Source organism: Heterocephalus glaber, unplaced genomic scaffold (assembly GCF_053883595.1).
Source record: "Heterocephalus glaber isolate CG9 unplaced genomic scaffold, H.glaber_assembly_v1.0 deba00000768, whole genome shotgun sequence".
Lineage (NCBI taxonomy): Eukaryota > Metazoa > Chordata > Mammalia > Rodentia > Bathyergidae > Heterocephalus > Heterocephalus glaber.
Window position 1 is genome coordinate 1,516,930 of NW_028258162.1, and position 16,841 is coordinate 1,533,770.

At 50.0% G+C, this 16,841-nt stretch overlaps 1 protein-coding gene across 12 annotated transcripts in view; it reads left to right on the plus strand.

The window, feature by feature from the left end:
- Positions 1 to 13,134, plus strand: part of Pparg (peroxisome proliferator activated receptor gamma) — a 122,590-nt gene extending 109,456 nt beyond the window's left edge. For 10 of the 12 annotated variants that reach the window (XM_087207187.1, XM_004875114.3, XM_004875115.4 and 7 more), the window contains one exon: positions 12,702 to 13,134. In XM_087207187.1, the coding sequence (XP_087063313.1) occupies positions 12,702 to 12,949 (248 nt within the window). In that variant the 3' untranslated portion in view covers positions 12,950 to 13,134. Of the gene's footprint in view, positions 1 to 6,335; positions 6,398 to 12,701 lie in introns of all 12 variants that reach the window. The other 2 variants (XR_015449647.1, XR_015449648.1) reach the window with 2 other exon arrangements.
- The last annotated feature ends 3,707 nt before the right edge of the window (positions 13,135 to 16,841 follow it).

Genomic DNA, 16,841 nt, shown 5'->3' on the forward strand with positions numbered 1-16,841 from the left:
ACAATGTTTATCCTTTTACCTTAACCATTTTCCTATGTCATTACATGCTCTTTGTTGATATGTATTTTTTATAAGTTATACATGCTAGCTAGTCGCGGTGGTGCACACCTGTAATCCCAGCACTGGATGGGATAGGGCAAGGCAGGAAGAATGCCAAGAGTTTGAGGCCAGCCTGATTTACATAGTGAGTTCAAGACCAGCCGGAACTACACAGCAAAACCTTGTTTCAAAAAACAAATAAAGGACTACATACATCTTTTCTAATTCAAAGTACAGGAAGATAAATGTAAGAAGTAATTTCTGTCCTCAGAATAAAACAGGATTTTCAAAGTTCTGTTTTTCCTACTGAAAAGTTTCTGTACACATATACATATAGCTTCATATATATGATACATTCTTTGAGGTGCTGTTTTCATGTTTCTATACTCTTTCTTAGATTGGGAGTGGTAGTGCACACCTGAAACCCCAGCACTCAGGAGGCTGAGCCAAGAGGGTCACTATGAGTTCAAGACCAGTCTGAACTACAAAAAATCCCAAAAAACAAACTACTCTTTATTGACAATTTACATTAATAGATTTTCTTAAAATGGCATGTAATGTATAAAATATCTAGATGATAAGATAAAATTAATATGAGACCTTGATCTTTTTATGAAAATCCAAACTCATACAGCATCGCAGCACATTTTTACTTTTTGTTTTTGGTTGTTTTTTTTTTTTACCCCCAAGGCACCATTTTTAATGACTATAAAATATATCTCCTTATATATGCTTAGGTCGCTTATTATTTTTTATTTTTAAAAAACCTATAGAGAATGTTGAAACTATGTTCTGGATTTTGCAGTAGTGAATATTGTTATATGTACACTTCCATCCACAATTCAGATTAGTTTTTCATTCTAAATTATCAGAAATGGAATTGCTGCCTGTGAACATTTTGGATTTTATTGTGCAGCTCAGCTTTCCTGTGCTGATACCAAGGAAGGCATTTGCAGTGAGCCACTCGAAGCTACTTAGTTCCTCAGGAGGAGCAGCTCAGAGATGGAGTGCAGGTCTGGCATGCTCGGGCCACTGGGGGTCCAGCTCCAGCACAGGGGACAAAAATCTTGGATTGGCCAGGAAACAGTTCTGTATGGAGTAGATTGGATTTAACATTGCTGTTACTGCATCTCATTCATGCTGGTTTATGGAGATTAAAAATTTGCTGTTGAAATGGAGACATTGAAGTAAGTTCTTTTTAGCCTTACACAGGCCAGTGTCACCACACCACAGCCTCCCTCTAGATCTTGTTGTGATCCTCACAAGGGAAGAAATCTGAAAGGAGCAGCCTGCCAGAGATTATTAAAATCTTCTTTTTTACATTTGGGACAAGACCTCCATATGTAATCCAGGCCATCCTCGAACTCACTATGCAGCCCAGGCTGCAATCCTTGAACTTGAAATTGCAATCCTCCTGCCTCAGCCTCCCAAGTGCTGAGATTACAAATCTGCCTTACCACGGTTGGCTTTAAAGTGCTTTCATAAAGAGAAATCCCAGTATAAGTTTAGACTTCCTCAGAAAAACAAAACAAAACAAACAGTTACCATTGACTCATTCCTACATCACAAAAGGCAAATCATTCCCTATGCAGAGTTTGCTTTTGTAGAAGAAGTCTAAACACAGGCAGTAGATAAGAAGGAATAAACTGGACCCCATGTTTGCCCAGCTCACGGAATGTGATTTCTTTACTCAGAGAAATGTCTGGGTGTAGGCCAGGCAAAGGTGCCACCCAGCAGATGTTTCCAGCCCAAAGACTGGCTTCCGGTCGGGTCGCGGGCATCCGTAGGTGTGGGGTCCGTAGCCCAGACTGTGGTTTAGTAGTTTCGCAGTTAGCTTCTCCCCCATCTCAGAATTCCAGAAAGGGAGAACACTCTTGGAAATAAGAGGCTTTGATCCACTGGACAAATAAGCGATCCAGCCCCATTTTAGCCAGAGTGATGCCCTTCCCGCCCCCCCCCCAAGTTAATCCGGAAGTCTGTCGATTCTGTTAGTGATGTGGGAAGAAGCGCTTTGGCTGGGACCCAGGTGACATCATCCTGCACCCCAGATGCAAGGAAGAGCTTCATCTTGTTTGCCTTCATCACCCTGGTGGCCTCGGCCCCTGGACTGAGAGCACCATGGGGGAACTGGGCTCTGTGTAAGAGCAGGGTGGCAGGGACCAGGGAGGTTCTCAGGGAGAACCTTAGAGGTCCCAGAGGGGGCTTTGGGGATGTTTTGTTTTTTTGAGACAAGGTCTCATTATTTATGTAGCCCAGGCTGGCCTGGAACGCGTGATCCTCCTGTCTCAGCCTCCTGATGCTGGGATTACAGGTGTGCACCACCACACCTGATACAAGATGGGCTTTGGGGTTGAGAGGAAATGATTTAACCCAACCTGGTATTTGCTGGGGAAACTGATGCTGCTACTCCTTAGATCCCTGCATTCATCTTCATCCCTAAAAACTGCTGATCCCCTCTGACCCAGGGTTCAGATCTGCTCTGTGTGCATCATCTCTGCCACTCTTGGGGGCCTGAACCAGCTTGCTGAGAAAGACCTAGTTCTCAAATCGTCCTCCTCTCACTTCCAACTTGGGGGCAAAAGGTAGACTAAACAGAAAGAGCAGCTGCACCCCAGAACCAAGTTCAGCCTTGTGTCTACTTCGGGGCATTTGGTGGCCACAACCCTTCATTTGGTCCTGCAGGTTGTCTGAGTGCTGGTAACTGGGGGTGGTGGCATCCTCACTGACACCCCTGCCCACCCTGTCCCCCTGCCTCCTGGCCAGGGGACTGTGGTCCACACACTAAGCCCAGGCCTGCAAGTGCCTCCTTGAAGGCCCAGCAAATAGCAGCTTCCCTCAGTGCCTCTGTCCTCACTGCTCACACGGGGTGATGGTGTCAGGCGTGACAAAGTGGCCCCCAGCAAGGGGGTGTTTGCATTCAGTGTTGCAGCCTCGTGCCAGCCCTGCTAGCAAGTGAGCCCCCAAGCCAAGTGTGAAGCCTGGGAAGGCTGACAAGCCCTGGGGTGTCTTCGGGACATTGCCCCTTGCCAGTGGCATTTGGTGGAGAAAAGCCTAGGAGGGCTCCTTCCAGCTGGAACACGGTGACAGGAAAAGGCTCTTTCTGCTAATGCAAAACAGTTTGGGATCCATTTCAGTTCTTCCTAAACTTCCAAGAGATGAGGGAGGGAACTCACTGGATTTTACAGTGTACTTTTCAAGGCAAATTGCCATGGCTGCCTGAATGACAGAGAAGCTACAAAAATCACAATGGCCATGGGTGGCAAGTCCCCAGCCTCCACAGTGACCCTCTGGAGCGTGGCATGGACATGCAAACCCCCTATGCAGCAGCTCCTCCTTTACCCAGTGAGGGTGGCACCATTCTGTCTCCAAAGCAGCTCTGGACCTCTGTTCTTAGAGTGAGGAGGGAGAGAGGTTAGAAGGAGGAGGAATTGTTCCCATAGGGACACATGTCCACACCCAGGAGGAGTGGACATCTTCATCAGTAAAGTGGGGCCCCTGCAGCTCACCTGGGTCATGACTGGATGGATGGTGGATGGATGGGTGAATGGATGATGGATGGATGATGGATGGATGGATGAGTAGATAGAGGATGGGTGGGTGGATGAATGGATGGATGGTTGGGTGGATGGATGGATGGATGGATGGGAGAATGGATGGATACCTTTTATAATTTTTTTTTGGAGTTTTTTTGGAATAGGACCAAACCACAATACTTGGCCCAGAATAAGTTAATACATGTTTATTGAATGAATAATAATCTGAAACAATCATAATAGCCACCATCTGTTGAATACTTTGCTGTATGTCAGAATGCATGCCTAGCACCTCCTACACATCCGTAGTCCTTGTTTAATCTTTCCTGCAGCTCTACATGGCCTGTTATTACCCCAATTTTACCGATGGAGGAAATGGAAGTTTAGGGTGATTAAGCAACTTGCCCAAGGTCACAAAGATGCAAGGTTCAGACCCAGATTGCTTGGATGTAAAAAATACACCCAGAGTTGGGGTGCAGCTCAAGGGCAAGCACCTCCCTAGCAAACGTGAAGCCCTGGGTTCCAGGCCAGCGCTGGGGGAAAGTGCACACAACCATTAGGTTCTGCTGCCTTTCATGTATGGGGATGTGGCAAAGTCTCCATTAATGACCTTGGTCTTACAGTTCTTGGGTGCTACCAAAAATAGTTTCCATTTCCCAGTATTACAATCAGACCTTCCAGCCACAATTAGGACATTCTCCATTCATATCCAAAGGCCTCATGACACCACTTTAGCCCACCACAATTACTCCCTGGTCCTAGAAATTGCCGTGGTGGATTCGGGGCGGAGCTGAGCCTGAAGGCTGGTGCAGGGGTCAGCTCTGTCCCAGAGCCCTAGGCACTGGCTATGTGCAGAACTCCCAACAGAAATGGCAAACTGTAAAGAGCTAAGCAAACACATCCCACCTAATCAGATACCATATTATACCGCCCTAACATAGATAAGTGGTTGCAGGATTTGTGAGAAAAATGAAAAACTTAAAGTACCATCTGGTACCTTCATCTCTTCCCACCTTGAAGAAAACAAAGCGGCTGGTCTGGGGCTATGTGGGGCAGCGGGTACCTCTTGCCAGCTCACAGGACCTACAGGGTCCCTGCATCCTTCAAAATCTTTAAAAAGTCTGGGCAAGGTAGCACATGTTTGTAATCCCAGCACTCGGGAGGCTGAGTCAGGAGGATTGCTTTGAGTTCGAGGCCAGCCTGGGCTACAGAATGAGTTTAAGGCCAATCTGAGACTCTCTCAAAAAACACCTCCCTAAAAAAAAAATCTTTAAAAAAACAAAAACAGGATCTTGCTATGTATTTCAGGCTGGCTTTGAACTCACTGTATAGCCCCAGGCTAGCCTTGGACTTGTGGAGATCCTCCTGCCTCAGCCTCCCAAGTGCTGGGATTACAGGTGTGTCCTATCATGCCTGGCTGCTTTTCAAAATCTTGAGTGTACTGTATTCCTGACTCTAACATGGAGAACATTGTCCTTCCATTTTACTACACACACATTCCCCTGGTTACAATGGATAGCATTTTCTCTAAAGCGGCAGAGTCCACCTGCCTCCATGGGCCTGTGCTGTTCTTGAAGCTCAGAGAACAGTAGGCCAACTGTCCTCCTTCATCCCTCCCTGTTTCTGGTGCCGGAGAAGTGACCAGAACCCCGGGCATGTGCAGCACCCCACATGCTGCACCCCAAACTGCACCCTAGCTCTGGCCCCTTCTCCCCCTCCTGCACCAGCTAAAGACTTGACTTCCTCTTCTACCACCACCATTGCTCCTCTGACTCCTCTGATGATGCTGGAAATAAACATGGTGTCCAGATCCTGGAGCAGGACAGCTAGGGTCATTATGGGGTGCCCCCCCCCGCCTGGGTGAAAGTTGCATCTTAGCATCGTGTGTTAATAGGGTAGGTCGCAGTGGGTGCCGTCAGCGTGTGTGTGTGTGTGTGCGTGTGTGTGTGCGCACGCGTGCGCACGCACACGCAGCAGTTGGCAGGGTGGCTTTGAACAATGCCTCAGTTTGAGTTCTCTGGAAATAGCCCCAAGCTCACGCTCTCCAAGCCCTCGTGCCCAGGTGTGCCAGGGGATGCTGGCTTCTGGCCTGGCACAGCTACTAAAACCAGGAGCGCCGGGGGGTGGCTCAGGGCGGGAAGAGGTGCAGCTCACTCCACAAAGCGTAAACGTCTCTGGCTGCAGAAAGCTCGGGACGTGTCCACGACCCGTGTAGACTGTAGGAAAGCCCTTATCTTCGAAGGCTTTGGGAGCACAACTTCCTCCTCCACCCAGTGGGCGAGGCCGCCACCTCCTCAGTGCCAAGGCCTGATGTGAGCCCGGCACTGAGAGTCACACTGCTGAGTCACCGTCCCCACACCCCAGGCCTGGGGATGGTCCCACCAGCCTGTCAGTGCCGCTGAGCTGATCGGGCCTTTATCACCACGGCCCTCGCAGTGTGTGTCTGAACTCCGGGTGACCCGGAGCAGCCTCCGCCTGGCACAGGACTTCTGGATCTCTGCGGGAGGAAGAGTGAAAAGGCCGCCCACTGGAGGACACTCAGGCCCGGAGAAGCCCCAGCACGTCCCACCAGCCACACGCAGGAAGGGGGACTTCCGAGGGAAGGCTTGGAGCCCCCCAGGGACAAGAGTTCAAAGCCCGCTGCACCACTTCCTCCATGGGTGGCTGTGGCGATTCCTTCCCTCCCTGAGCCTGCTGTTCCCAGGGCAGTGACACATACCGTGCAATACTCCAACTCACAGCGAATGTTCCTTTCCCTTCCAGTGTGACAGAATTGGAAGCAGCTCCACTCCAGCCTGCTGGTCCAATGGCTTGAAATTTCAAAGGTCACTCTTTTGTTGTTTGTTTTTGATTATTGATTTTTTGAGACAGGGTCTTGCTATGGAGTCTAGGCTGGCCTTGGACTCACTGTGTAACCCAGGCTGGCCTCAAACTCACAACTGATCATCCTGCCTCAGCCTCCCAACTGCTGGGATTACAGGTGTCCATCACCACGACCAGCTGTGTGTCTTTGAAAATGAGGAACGAGGCACAGGGAGGTTAAGGCACCTGCCCACTGTTGCCCAGCAAATAAATGACAAAGTTGAAATTCCAACTGTTCTTCACTAATCCACTACTTTTACCAGACCTTTACAAAATCTTGACAGTCCCTCGCATGGTGGTGTGCATCTATAATCTGAGCTTCTCAGGAGGCTGAGGCAGGAAAATCTAGCATTGGAGCCCAGGCTAGGCAATACTGCAAGACCTTATCTCCTAAAAAAAAATCTTGAAGGTCACACCTGGATCAAATAAATCGGAATCTCCACTGATGGTGCCCATGACACACAGTAGTTTATATTTAATCTCCCTAGGTGACGTCAGAGTACAGCCAAACTTGAGAATGTGCTCTTGTCAGCCCCAGCGACCACTTCCCTCCTCTGAGAACCCGGGCCCTTCCCTCCATGTTCTGCTGGAGAGAGGCTGGCGGGAGGCACTGTGGCCGGCCACGCCGTAGACCACTTTGCCGAGCTGTCTCACCACTGTCTGCCGTGATTCTGGCGGCCGTGTCCCCAGAGCTCAGAACCCGTAGTGTGACCTCTCCCAGGGAGTCTCGGAGTCAGCTGCCCAGCTCTCTCTGAACCACCTTGCGTACATGCACTCAGTTATGGGAAGCAGAACTTGCCCGGGCCCAAACCTGGGTCTGCTTTGGAAATTATTTCCTTTTGCCTCCAAATCCTGGCTATTGCCATAAACATCTCAAAAACCTTCCCTATCCCTGTGCCTGGTCCTGTCCCTGGTGCTGGCTTGGTGGTTTCAATGCCACTCCACCCCTGTGGCCCTCCCTGGGTTGGGACAGGCACAGAGAATAGTCCTATCTTCTGAAGTCTCTTTGCCTGGTGCCTTCTCACCATGGCCTTACTGAAGAAATATTGTCTTAAAAATGAAGCCAGAACCCAGGAGGAGTAGATGATTTGTCCAAAGGTGCACAGAAAGGAAGTGGGAGATGAGACTTAGTCAAGTCTTCAGTTTCCAAATCCACTGCTCTTCTGGACCTGGCTGTGAACTTGGGAAGCAATGAAGGACATGAAAGAGGAAGTGTAAGAGGAAGTTGAATGAGCCAGGTGTTGTGGCCCATGCCTGTAATCCCAGCACGTAGGAGGCTGAGGCAGAGGGTCACCACAAGTTTAAGGCCAGCTTGGACTATATAACAAGACCCCGTCTTAAAAAAAAAAAAAGGAATTGAATTGTACCTTGCTGAGCCCCCAAGAGCTCCACCTCCTGCAGTGCTAGCCCTGTCCTGAGTCATCTGTCCCCTGTCCCCTCTGGATCCATGCACAGCCACCCTGCCCATGGATGCTTTTTCCTGAATGTCCCAAGCACAGGCCTTGCAGAAAAGTCTCTGTCAAGAGTACAGACGGGAAAAAGCCTGGATGGTGGCTCCCTGGGGAAACCCCCATGGTACCCCAGTCCCTAGCTGAGCCTGGGCTCAAACCCTGCCGAGGTGGCCAACACAGGAGGGCCAGAGCAGGACTCTCTGAGGCCAGGGAGCGGGGTCTGTACCACAGAAGCGCTGTGGATCTGCCCTCATCAACAGAGCTCTAATCAGTTCCAGGACTGCGAGGACAGAGACCGGAAAGGTTTCTTTCCCAAGTCTCTGCCGCCTGGGGAGCAAGCACGGGGTAGTAATTGAGTCCAGCCTGGGGGACTGCATGAGTCAGCAGCCCTTTCCCACAGGGCCTGGCCTAGGCACAGGGGACACTGTGGCCCTGCCTGAGGGTCCGGGCAAGCACTGAGCCAGCACTGGTGTGCTCTGACTGTCCCCCTCTGTGACTTAGCTCAGGAGAGGCCTGTGTGTCAGGGGAGAGACTGGAGGAGGAGCAAGGGAGGCCTTGGAGCCATGGAGGGCCGGAACAGTCACCTTTGCCTTGACCCCAGTGCTAGGCCTTGCTTAAGACCAGAAAGGAGGCTGGCTTTGGTTTTGTTTTTAAACAAGCCGGTTGTTCTCAGTTTCATGTGCAAGCCAATTGGTACACTTTTCTAATTTGATTTTCAAGTTTATTTCCCCAGTTGGATTACGTGAATTACATCCTGGAGGGAATTAGAAATGCAAAGGCATTTTAGACCTTTTGAATTAGGGATTTCAGATTTGATTTAGGGATTTGAGTGAATCCCACCCATGTAGCGTGCAGAGGAGGGGTTGGATCTGTGTGCTCCGAGGTCCTAGCGTCGGACTCTGAGGCTTCTTCCCCCCGACAGAGGCTCCATCTGGGACAGCAGGAGCGGGAGTAAATGATGGAACTTGTCACTGGAGAGATCTGACTCCACGGCCACGCAGCCTCAGCCAGGATCACCATCCCGTTGTGAAGAGGGGTTGAAAATGCAGGCCAGATCCCCCTGCAGGAGGAGCCATTTGGCTGCAGTGGCCAAGTGTTCCCAGCAAGGCCCCCGCCTCCGGCCTGCGGGTTTGGTCGTGTAGGGGAGGAGGTCTCCTGGGTTAGTGCCCCCTCTGCAGCAGGACTCCTGGCCCAAGGAAGGAGGAGGGGGAAGAGGCCGGGATCCCGTCCAGGGGTGCAGGCCCAGCTCCTGTCCTCTCTGTAGCCGCCACCATAGCACAGGCGTGCAAAGGGCCGCAGCTCCCCAGCAGCTGTGCACCTGAAGGCGTTGCACAAAACCTGCTTTCCTGGGCTTCAGCGGTTTTCATTACCCCGCAGCAACCAACAGAAAGGCACAGACATTCTGGGGCAGTGTCTCCAGCCAGGGCTAAATCATCTGTTTCCTTCTCAGAACTGGAGAGGTTTTTGCTGATGGCTCCAAAATTAAATGCTGAAACTTTTATACATTTTTTTTAAATGATGCTTAATCTGATCAGTGGGACATGTTAGAGAAGTTTCAGGGGGAAAAGTCAACCAAAGACAAGCTCCCTTCAGTAATGAATGAAAAGATAGGAAAGCTGATTTAGGAGACTGGAGTCCTGGAAAGCCCACTGGGGAGCCCCATGCATTCTGCTTGGTTCCTTGAATAACAGGAAAGAGTCATGGGCCATTGTGACATAGGGCTGTGGGGGGGCCCTGCCCTGGACTTGTCCCCAAGTAGAAGCACATGTTGTGAGGCAGGACTGTTGGCCAGCATGGCCTTCTCAGCCGTTAGCTGCGCCACCCGGGACTGTCATGTGTGCCGATGGGTCAGGCCAGCCGGGCCGCCTCTGCCCTCAGACACCTCCTGGCTTCAGGGGTCGGTGCTGACCTTGCAGAGCTGGGCCGGGTGGAGCCTTGCCCGGTGCCGGCAGATCCCAGGTCCTCCCCTCAAGGATGCTCATGACGAGCGGTATGGAAGGGAAAGAATACTTCCCAGTCAGTGCACCCTGGCATGGCGGTGACTGGGTATCTGCAGGGTGCTATGGGCCCAGAGGAAGGAGGTGAGAAGGGAGCGTGAGCGTGGAACCGGTCCGCTCTACCCGGAGCAGGGGAAGGCACTGAAACGCGAAGGTCAGAGGGCTTGTGGCAGGAGCGACAGTCTGCATAGGCAGAGGGTCCCCAGCGCACAGGACATCTGAGGTGGTGGAATGGAAGTGCCTCCATGTGGCTGGGGTAATTGGAGGAACCGAGGCCATGGGCTGGTTAAGAGCGGTTCCCGAGGTGTTCAAAAGTGCAGCTCACACAGTGAAGGGGAGAAGAGGAAAGAGGACTGAAGGAGAGTGAGCCGCGCGTGGTCCTGCCCGCCTGAAATCCCAGCACTCAGAGGCTGAGGCGGGAGAATCGCTGTGAGTTCAAAAGGCCCCCCTGGGCTACACAGGGAGACTGTGTCACAGAAAACAAAAACACAAAAAGTGCTTCTGAATAGCCCCTAAGAGCAAACGTTTGAAACCAGAGGAGATGCTAGGAGGAGTGGGGTGGGCGTGGTGCACGCACCTGGCCACTGAGGCTTTAGAGGAAACCTTATGTTCTAAGCTCAGGGTCAGCGAACAAGAACCAAACTTTCTACTTAGAAATCTGCAGGCACACTTCTCTGTGACACATGGTTACGAGTGAAATCAGAGTTACAAGACAGGTGCCCGTGGGAGGGAACCAAAGGAACAGCGAGAGGGGAACAGGAGCCTGGACCCCCCAGTCAGGCCTCGAGAAACCCGCGCAAAGGCACGGAGCATCCAGGCGGGGGACCCAGAAGGGAAAACACAGCAAACCTACAAAAAAAGCTTAAGGAACTAGAAAATTGAAAACGACTTACAATTTTTTAAATATAAAAGTTCATAAAGCCAAAAACTGTATTTTTAAAAGATGGGAAAAGTAGATGAAACTTTAGACAGATCAGAGTTTTAAAGGAGAGGATGCACAATGAAAAGAGCATTCGAGGAGCATAAATAAAAATAATAGATACCAGATTGTGAAAGGATATGGTGTACATCTTTATCTCGGTATAAATCACTAAGGTCTGTGTGAGTTGTAGAAGGCCTGACTAGATGAGAAACAATGGGAGGAAAATTAAAGTTAGTGAAAGATTTATCGCCAGCATCCAATGGTTATGCCGATGAATTCCCAGCAGCAGGAGGAGCACAGGGAAACATCCACGCAGCTCTGAGGCGGGCAGAAGGTGGCCCCGAAAACAACACTAGAGACCAGTGTCACCCAAGAATATAAAAACCCCACTTAAAATCTTAGCAAACTCGGGACAGGTGTGAAGGAATCTGTTCCGCATTCGCCGTGCTAGGTCCAGATAAAACTATGTCACTTCAGATATTATCTCTCTCTAGAGAGGGAGATTTTCAAGCTTCTGAGAAAATTCAGCCAACGTTCTTGACTAAAACAAATTCAGAACTTTAAAATTCTTGGAAAGCCAAGAGTAAAACATTCAGCATAATCTATAGCAAACATCACACTTAGTGGTAAACCATTAGAATCATCTCCTTCAGAATTAGAAGTAAAGCAAGGATGTCTGGCTGGGGAGGTAGTGTGGGCCTCTAATCCCAGCTACTTGGAAGGCCGAGGCAGGAGCATCACAAATTCAAGGCCAGCCTGGGCGCCTTAGTGAGACCCTGTCACAAAATAAAAACTAAAAAAGGCTGGGGATGTAGCTCAGTGGTAGAACACCCTTAAGCCCATTCCCAAGTACTTAATTTTTTTAAAAAGTCTCTTTACCCACAATTGTTTAATACCACTCTAGAAGTTTTAGCCAACACAAATGGCAAGAAAAGGAAGTGGAAAAGAAAAATAAATAAACAAAAATGACCATTATTTGCATATGTAATTTTCATCCAGAAAAGTAAAACTTCATGACTAAAAACTATTTAAACTGACAAGAGTTCAGATAGTTGGACTAGACATAAATTTTAAACATCGGCAGGGATACATTAGAAAATAAAGTCATTCACAGTAAAAAAGAAAGTATTTAAAGATCAATCTAACAAGATCTACAAGGAGAAAAACATCCAGAGTTTCAAAGTAGCTTAGGTTCCCCTTTTGCCAGTTAGAACCCAACCGGTGTAGAGAAGAGTCGACAAGCATTACCTACAAGCTCTGCACTCAGAAGAAATCCTTCCAATATGTAACAGAATTTTACTCTTTTATCCTTTTTTGTCTGGGTTTGTTTTGTTTTGTTTGTTTGAGACATGATCTCGCTATGTAGCCCAGCCTGACCTCAAACACTTGGTGACCCTCCTGCCTCAGCCTCCTAAGTGCTGGAATTACAGGCATGTGCCACCAAACCGCAATCTGTTATGGTACTTTAAAACTGTGTTTATCAGGTTAAAAAAGTAACATACTATATTAAGCAAAAAGGATGAGCCTTTTTAAAAAAGTATATTTGAAGCTATAGCAGGAAGTAGGTAGAAGACATAGAACAGATCCAGAAGGAGATGCTGGACAGGGGTGTTCTGGGGAGAAGCAGTTGGCCTCAGTTTGGGGAAAGAACCCTTGTGATACTGTGTCACAGGGACACACAGATTAGTCCTTCTGGGGACAAGCATGCCCCTGGAAGGAGCTCCCATGGTGGTGGCTTCCATTTCGTTCTTAATCCCTGCCCCTAGCTGCCACCCTCCTTCAGGGCTCTATGGGGGAGCCATCAGGGCTGGCCTGGCCGGGGGCCAGATTCCATCCCCACACAGTGAGTGGCCCAGTGCTGCCCACTCTGACGCTGCCCTGTCTCTCCGCCCCACAGACCGCCCGGGCCTGCTGAATGTGAAGCCCATTGAGGACATTCAGGACAACCTGCTGCAAGCCCTGGAGCTCCAGCTCAAGCTCAACCACCCGGAGTCCTCGCAGCTGTTCGCCAAGCTGCTGCAGAAGATGACAGACCTCAGGCAGATCGTCACGGAGCACGTGCAGCTGCTGCAGGTGATCAAGAAGACGGAGACGGACATGAGCCTGCACCCGCTGCTGCAGGAGATCTACAAGGACCTGTACTAGCGGGCCTGCGCCCAACGCTGATTGCACTAGTATCCAAGGAGAATCCACGCTGGCGACACTTACTGTGAACAAAAAAGCATTTGAAAAAGAAAAGGTTTTAGAATATGATCTATTTTATGCATATTGTTTATAAAGATACATTTACAATTTACTTTTAATATTAAAATTTATCATGTTATAAAATTGTTGAGAGTATTTGAAGACTCTTTCGTGTCCTCCATTGACTCTCCTGAGCTTTTTTCCCCCCCCATTATTTTCTTCCTTCTTTCTATTTAAAATATGAATGGAACTCCTGATTAAGTTTTATTCTCTGCCAAATAATTTTTTACTCAATTTACAACTTTTCTCAACTCCCCATCTGCCTTCACAGTCACAGCTAAGAAGGAAGAAGGAACTTTGGCCCCAGAGCTGCTCAAAGTATGCATTTCTTGTCCTGGATGGTGATACAGCCCCAGGCCTGCCAAGAACTCAGTCTTCCTTCTCCAAAGTTCTGACAAAGATTACCCACACACACCAGTGGCCTTTTAAATATACAGGGACTCATCAGTATCCACTGACCCTGAGACTTCCGAAAGTGCCGAAACAGTGATCCGAGCCTTTATAGAAAATGCTCTTTGCATGTGACCTGTGTCCACTCTCCATATACTCTCAACCCCTCTCCGTTACTTAGAACACCTAACACAATGGAGTGCTGAGTCCACAGTTGTTAGGCTATGTTGATTAGAGAATCAAAACAAGGGAAAATGAAGCCTGTACATGTTCAGTACGGAGACATTATTTCTTTCAAACACTTGATCCTGGTGTGTTGGTTGAATCCTCAGGTGCAGAACCACCTGTTCCCAGGGCTGGTGCCGATGCTGGCCAGGGCGAGCCTTCACTGGACACTGATGCAGCTAGAAGCTCCAGGGGGCAAGTGGTGTTTTATGATCTGGCATCTGCCAAAAAAACTTACAATTGAATGGAGGAGAAAAAGTAAGTTTTCTTAAAACAGGTGCTGACACCGTAGTGACCACGAGTCCACTGAGGGATTCAGACTCTTGGGCACTGTAAGAGTTCTGCAGAGGTAAAGAGTGAGGCAGACTGCATAGTAAGGAGTAAGTCTAAGGCTCCGTGAAGTGGGAATTGTGTTGGGTTGGGGATAGGTGGAGAGTGGCAAAGACATTCTAGAAAAGCAAAAGAGTAACAATAACAAAAGAAAAAGCCAGGCAGAATAGCTACTTCCTGGCTCCTAGTTGGGTGATTCTGCAGTTATTCCTGTCACCCCCTTCGGACAGTTTGTCCAAAGATCTCTTGCTTTTAGAACTGAAAGGCTAATGACCCGTGCCGTATATGTTGTGCGAGCCGCCCCAGCAAATAGATCCTACATACCCTAAAGGCAGCATGTTCAGCAGCTTTTTGTCACTTTGACCAAACACCTAAGAAGATCAACTCAGAGGATGAGAGGTTTGTTGTGGCTCACGGTTTCAGAGGTCCTAGTCCATGGTAGGCTGGCACCATTGCTCTTAGGCCTGTTTGAGGCAAAACGTCACACAAAAGGCCACACGGCTCAAGGAAGCCAGAGTTAAGGGGCCAGGGACCAGATACAGTCTGCAAGGTCAAGCCCTAGGATCCACTCCCTCAACTCAGCACCACCCTTAGGTCTAGAGGCTAACAGGCAGGGACCGTCTTGGCGCAATTAATAAATGAGCTGATTAATGCCACCAAACTCCAACTACCCATGAACCCACCACATTGTGTGTTTGTGTTTGGTGCTGGGGATGAGCCAGGCCTGGTGTGTAACCAGCATGGGCTCACCGTGGAGCCACAGCCCAGGCCCCGCCCTGCGTGGTGGTCTCTGTCCTGCACCCCTTGACCACAGGGTCTCCAGGAAAATTGTTTCTCCCCACACGAGTTACCATCCCTCAGTTTATCTCACCATGTGGTTTTTTTCTACCCAGGAAGACACAGCTCTGAATCTGAGGCTCTCAAGCCCAAACATCAAGAAAGATCCTTTCATCCTTTACTTAAGACTCTGCTGGCTGCAGATGGGGTATGGATGCACATTCCAGCGTGCGCCTAAGACTGCAGACTCCCTAGCCCCCTCAGGGGTCACTTTGGAGCCCAAATCCTCAGAACAGCAGATAACAGCCAAGCCACACTGGGAGTGGAGGCCGAAGCCATTGTCTAAGTGACATGCGAACATCTGGAAGGAAAGTGCCAAATGCAGCCCATCGCCTGGGGAGTTTTCTCCGCGTGATCTATCTGGAGACATCCCAAGGAAGGTTGGCGCTTCCATCTCCTCAGCGAGCTCTCCTTAGGAAAGAGAACGTGCCATCGTTGTTGGCAAGGCGGGGTTCTGGGGGGACCAGGGGATCCCTTGTTTACAAGATCCTCAAACAAAAAGCCCTTTAGTTCCCACCAGGCTCCAGGCCGGCCAAGCCCTTTCCACATTACTGGCCGCACTACCAGGGCAGGGGAAGAGCCGCTCAGCTCTTTGGCACCAATGCTTAGCATTAAATTAGCTTTTAAATCCTGGCAACTCTCAAACTCCCATCTCTCTGACTCTTTCCCTGTGGCTTGGAAGAGCATTTGCTAAATATTTTACAACACATTATATTCAGCCTCCTGCTCCCGCTCCCCCAGGGCGACTCAAGTCAACCAGCAAATGTGTCCCGAGTTACTCATAGTACTCCACATAGCACGCTCAGGGGCCGTGGTCATCAAAATGGTCAGGAGGCAAAAAAGTTGGGAGGCATCCATGTGACCACAGGGACAATAGGGAACCTGAGGAGAAAGCGGTATCTGCACACCCTATTTCTCCACCACGGTCAAAGCCTGGACTGACTCTGAGCGAGGAAGCCAGATGTGGTGGCACACACCTCTGATCCCAGCTTGGGAGGCTGAGGCAGAAGGATCTCTTGCTCCCAGGAATCTGGAGCCAGCCTAGGCCACATAGAGAGACTCTGACTCCAAAACTAAATAAAATAGCAGGATGCTGGAGTTTAAAATACTGTCCAGCCTCAGGTGCGCCTGCCTGGGGAGGCAAGTGAGGGGACTCACCCTGCCTGAGGGGACCCAGGCTGCTGGTGAGTAGCTACAATTACTCAGCGGAAGTGACAGTGGCTAAAGACGCCAGGACCACTCAGAGGCCGTGGGTTCATATGGGGGCCAGGCGAGGGCTGGGCTGGAGGCATCGGTGTGGCAAAGTTGTCACCCTGAACAGCAGGCTCCAGGCTAGACGGGATCCGGAGATGCTTGGGACCAGGGGCCATAGCCGAAGGAAGAGAGTTAGGATCACGTTTGCAATCGGAAGTCAGCGCTTCCCAAAGTGGAAATTGCCCGACATTGCTCCAAGCAGGGCCTCACCATCCCTCCCTGCCACCCTGTGTTACTAGCAGCCTAGGCCAGCCCTGCCCTGGGGTCACACCCGCTGCACCTCATTCCTGCACCCTGAGGCTGGTGACTCACTCTGGTCCCTCTAATCCACTTCCTGGCTTTGGCCTGGGCCTGGCACTGCCTGCATAGTCGTCCCCTGTGCCCAGGAGCCAGACCTAGGTTCCCCAGGCCAGAGGTCCCCTGCTCCCTCTGCCTCTGCTTCCCTGGCTCCTCAAGGTTGCTTCCGGTCCCCTGTCTCAAAACCTGCCATCTTACTTCCCTGCTCTAGAAAGGCCCTGCCTTTTCCTTAAATTCTAGAAAGTCAGGGCTGGAGCGTGGGGGCCTCTTCCCTAGCATGGTATGGCCCTGGGTTCCAACACCAGCACTGAAAAAAGGGGGAAAAGGAAAAAAGAGGGGGGCGGGAGGAAGGAAGGAAGGACAAAATTAAGAGTTCAAAGAAGCCAACCACAAAGTGCCAGACATGGTGGTGCACTCTTGTAATCCCAGCACTCAGGACGCTGAGACAGGAGGATCACCC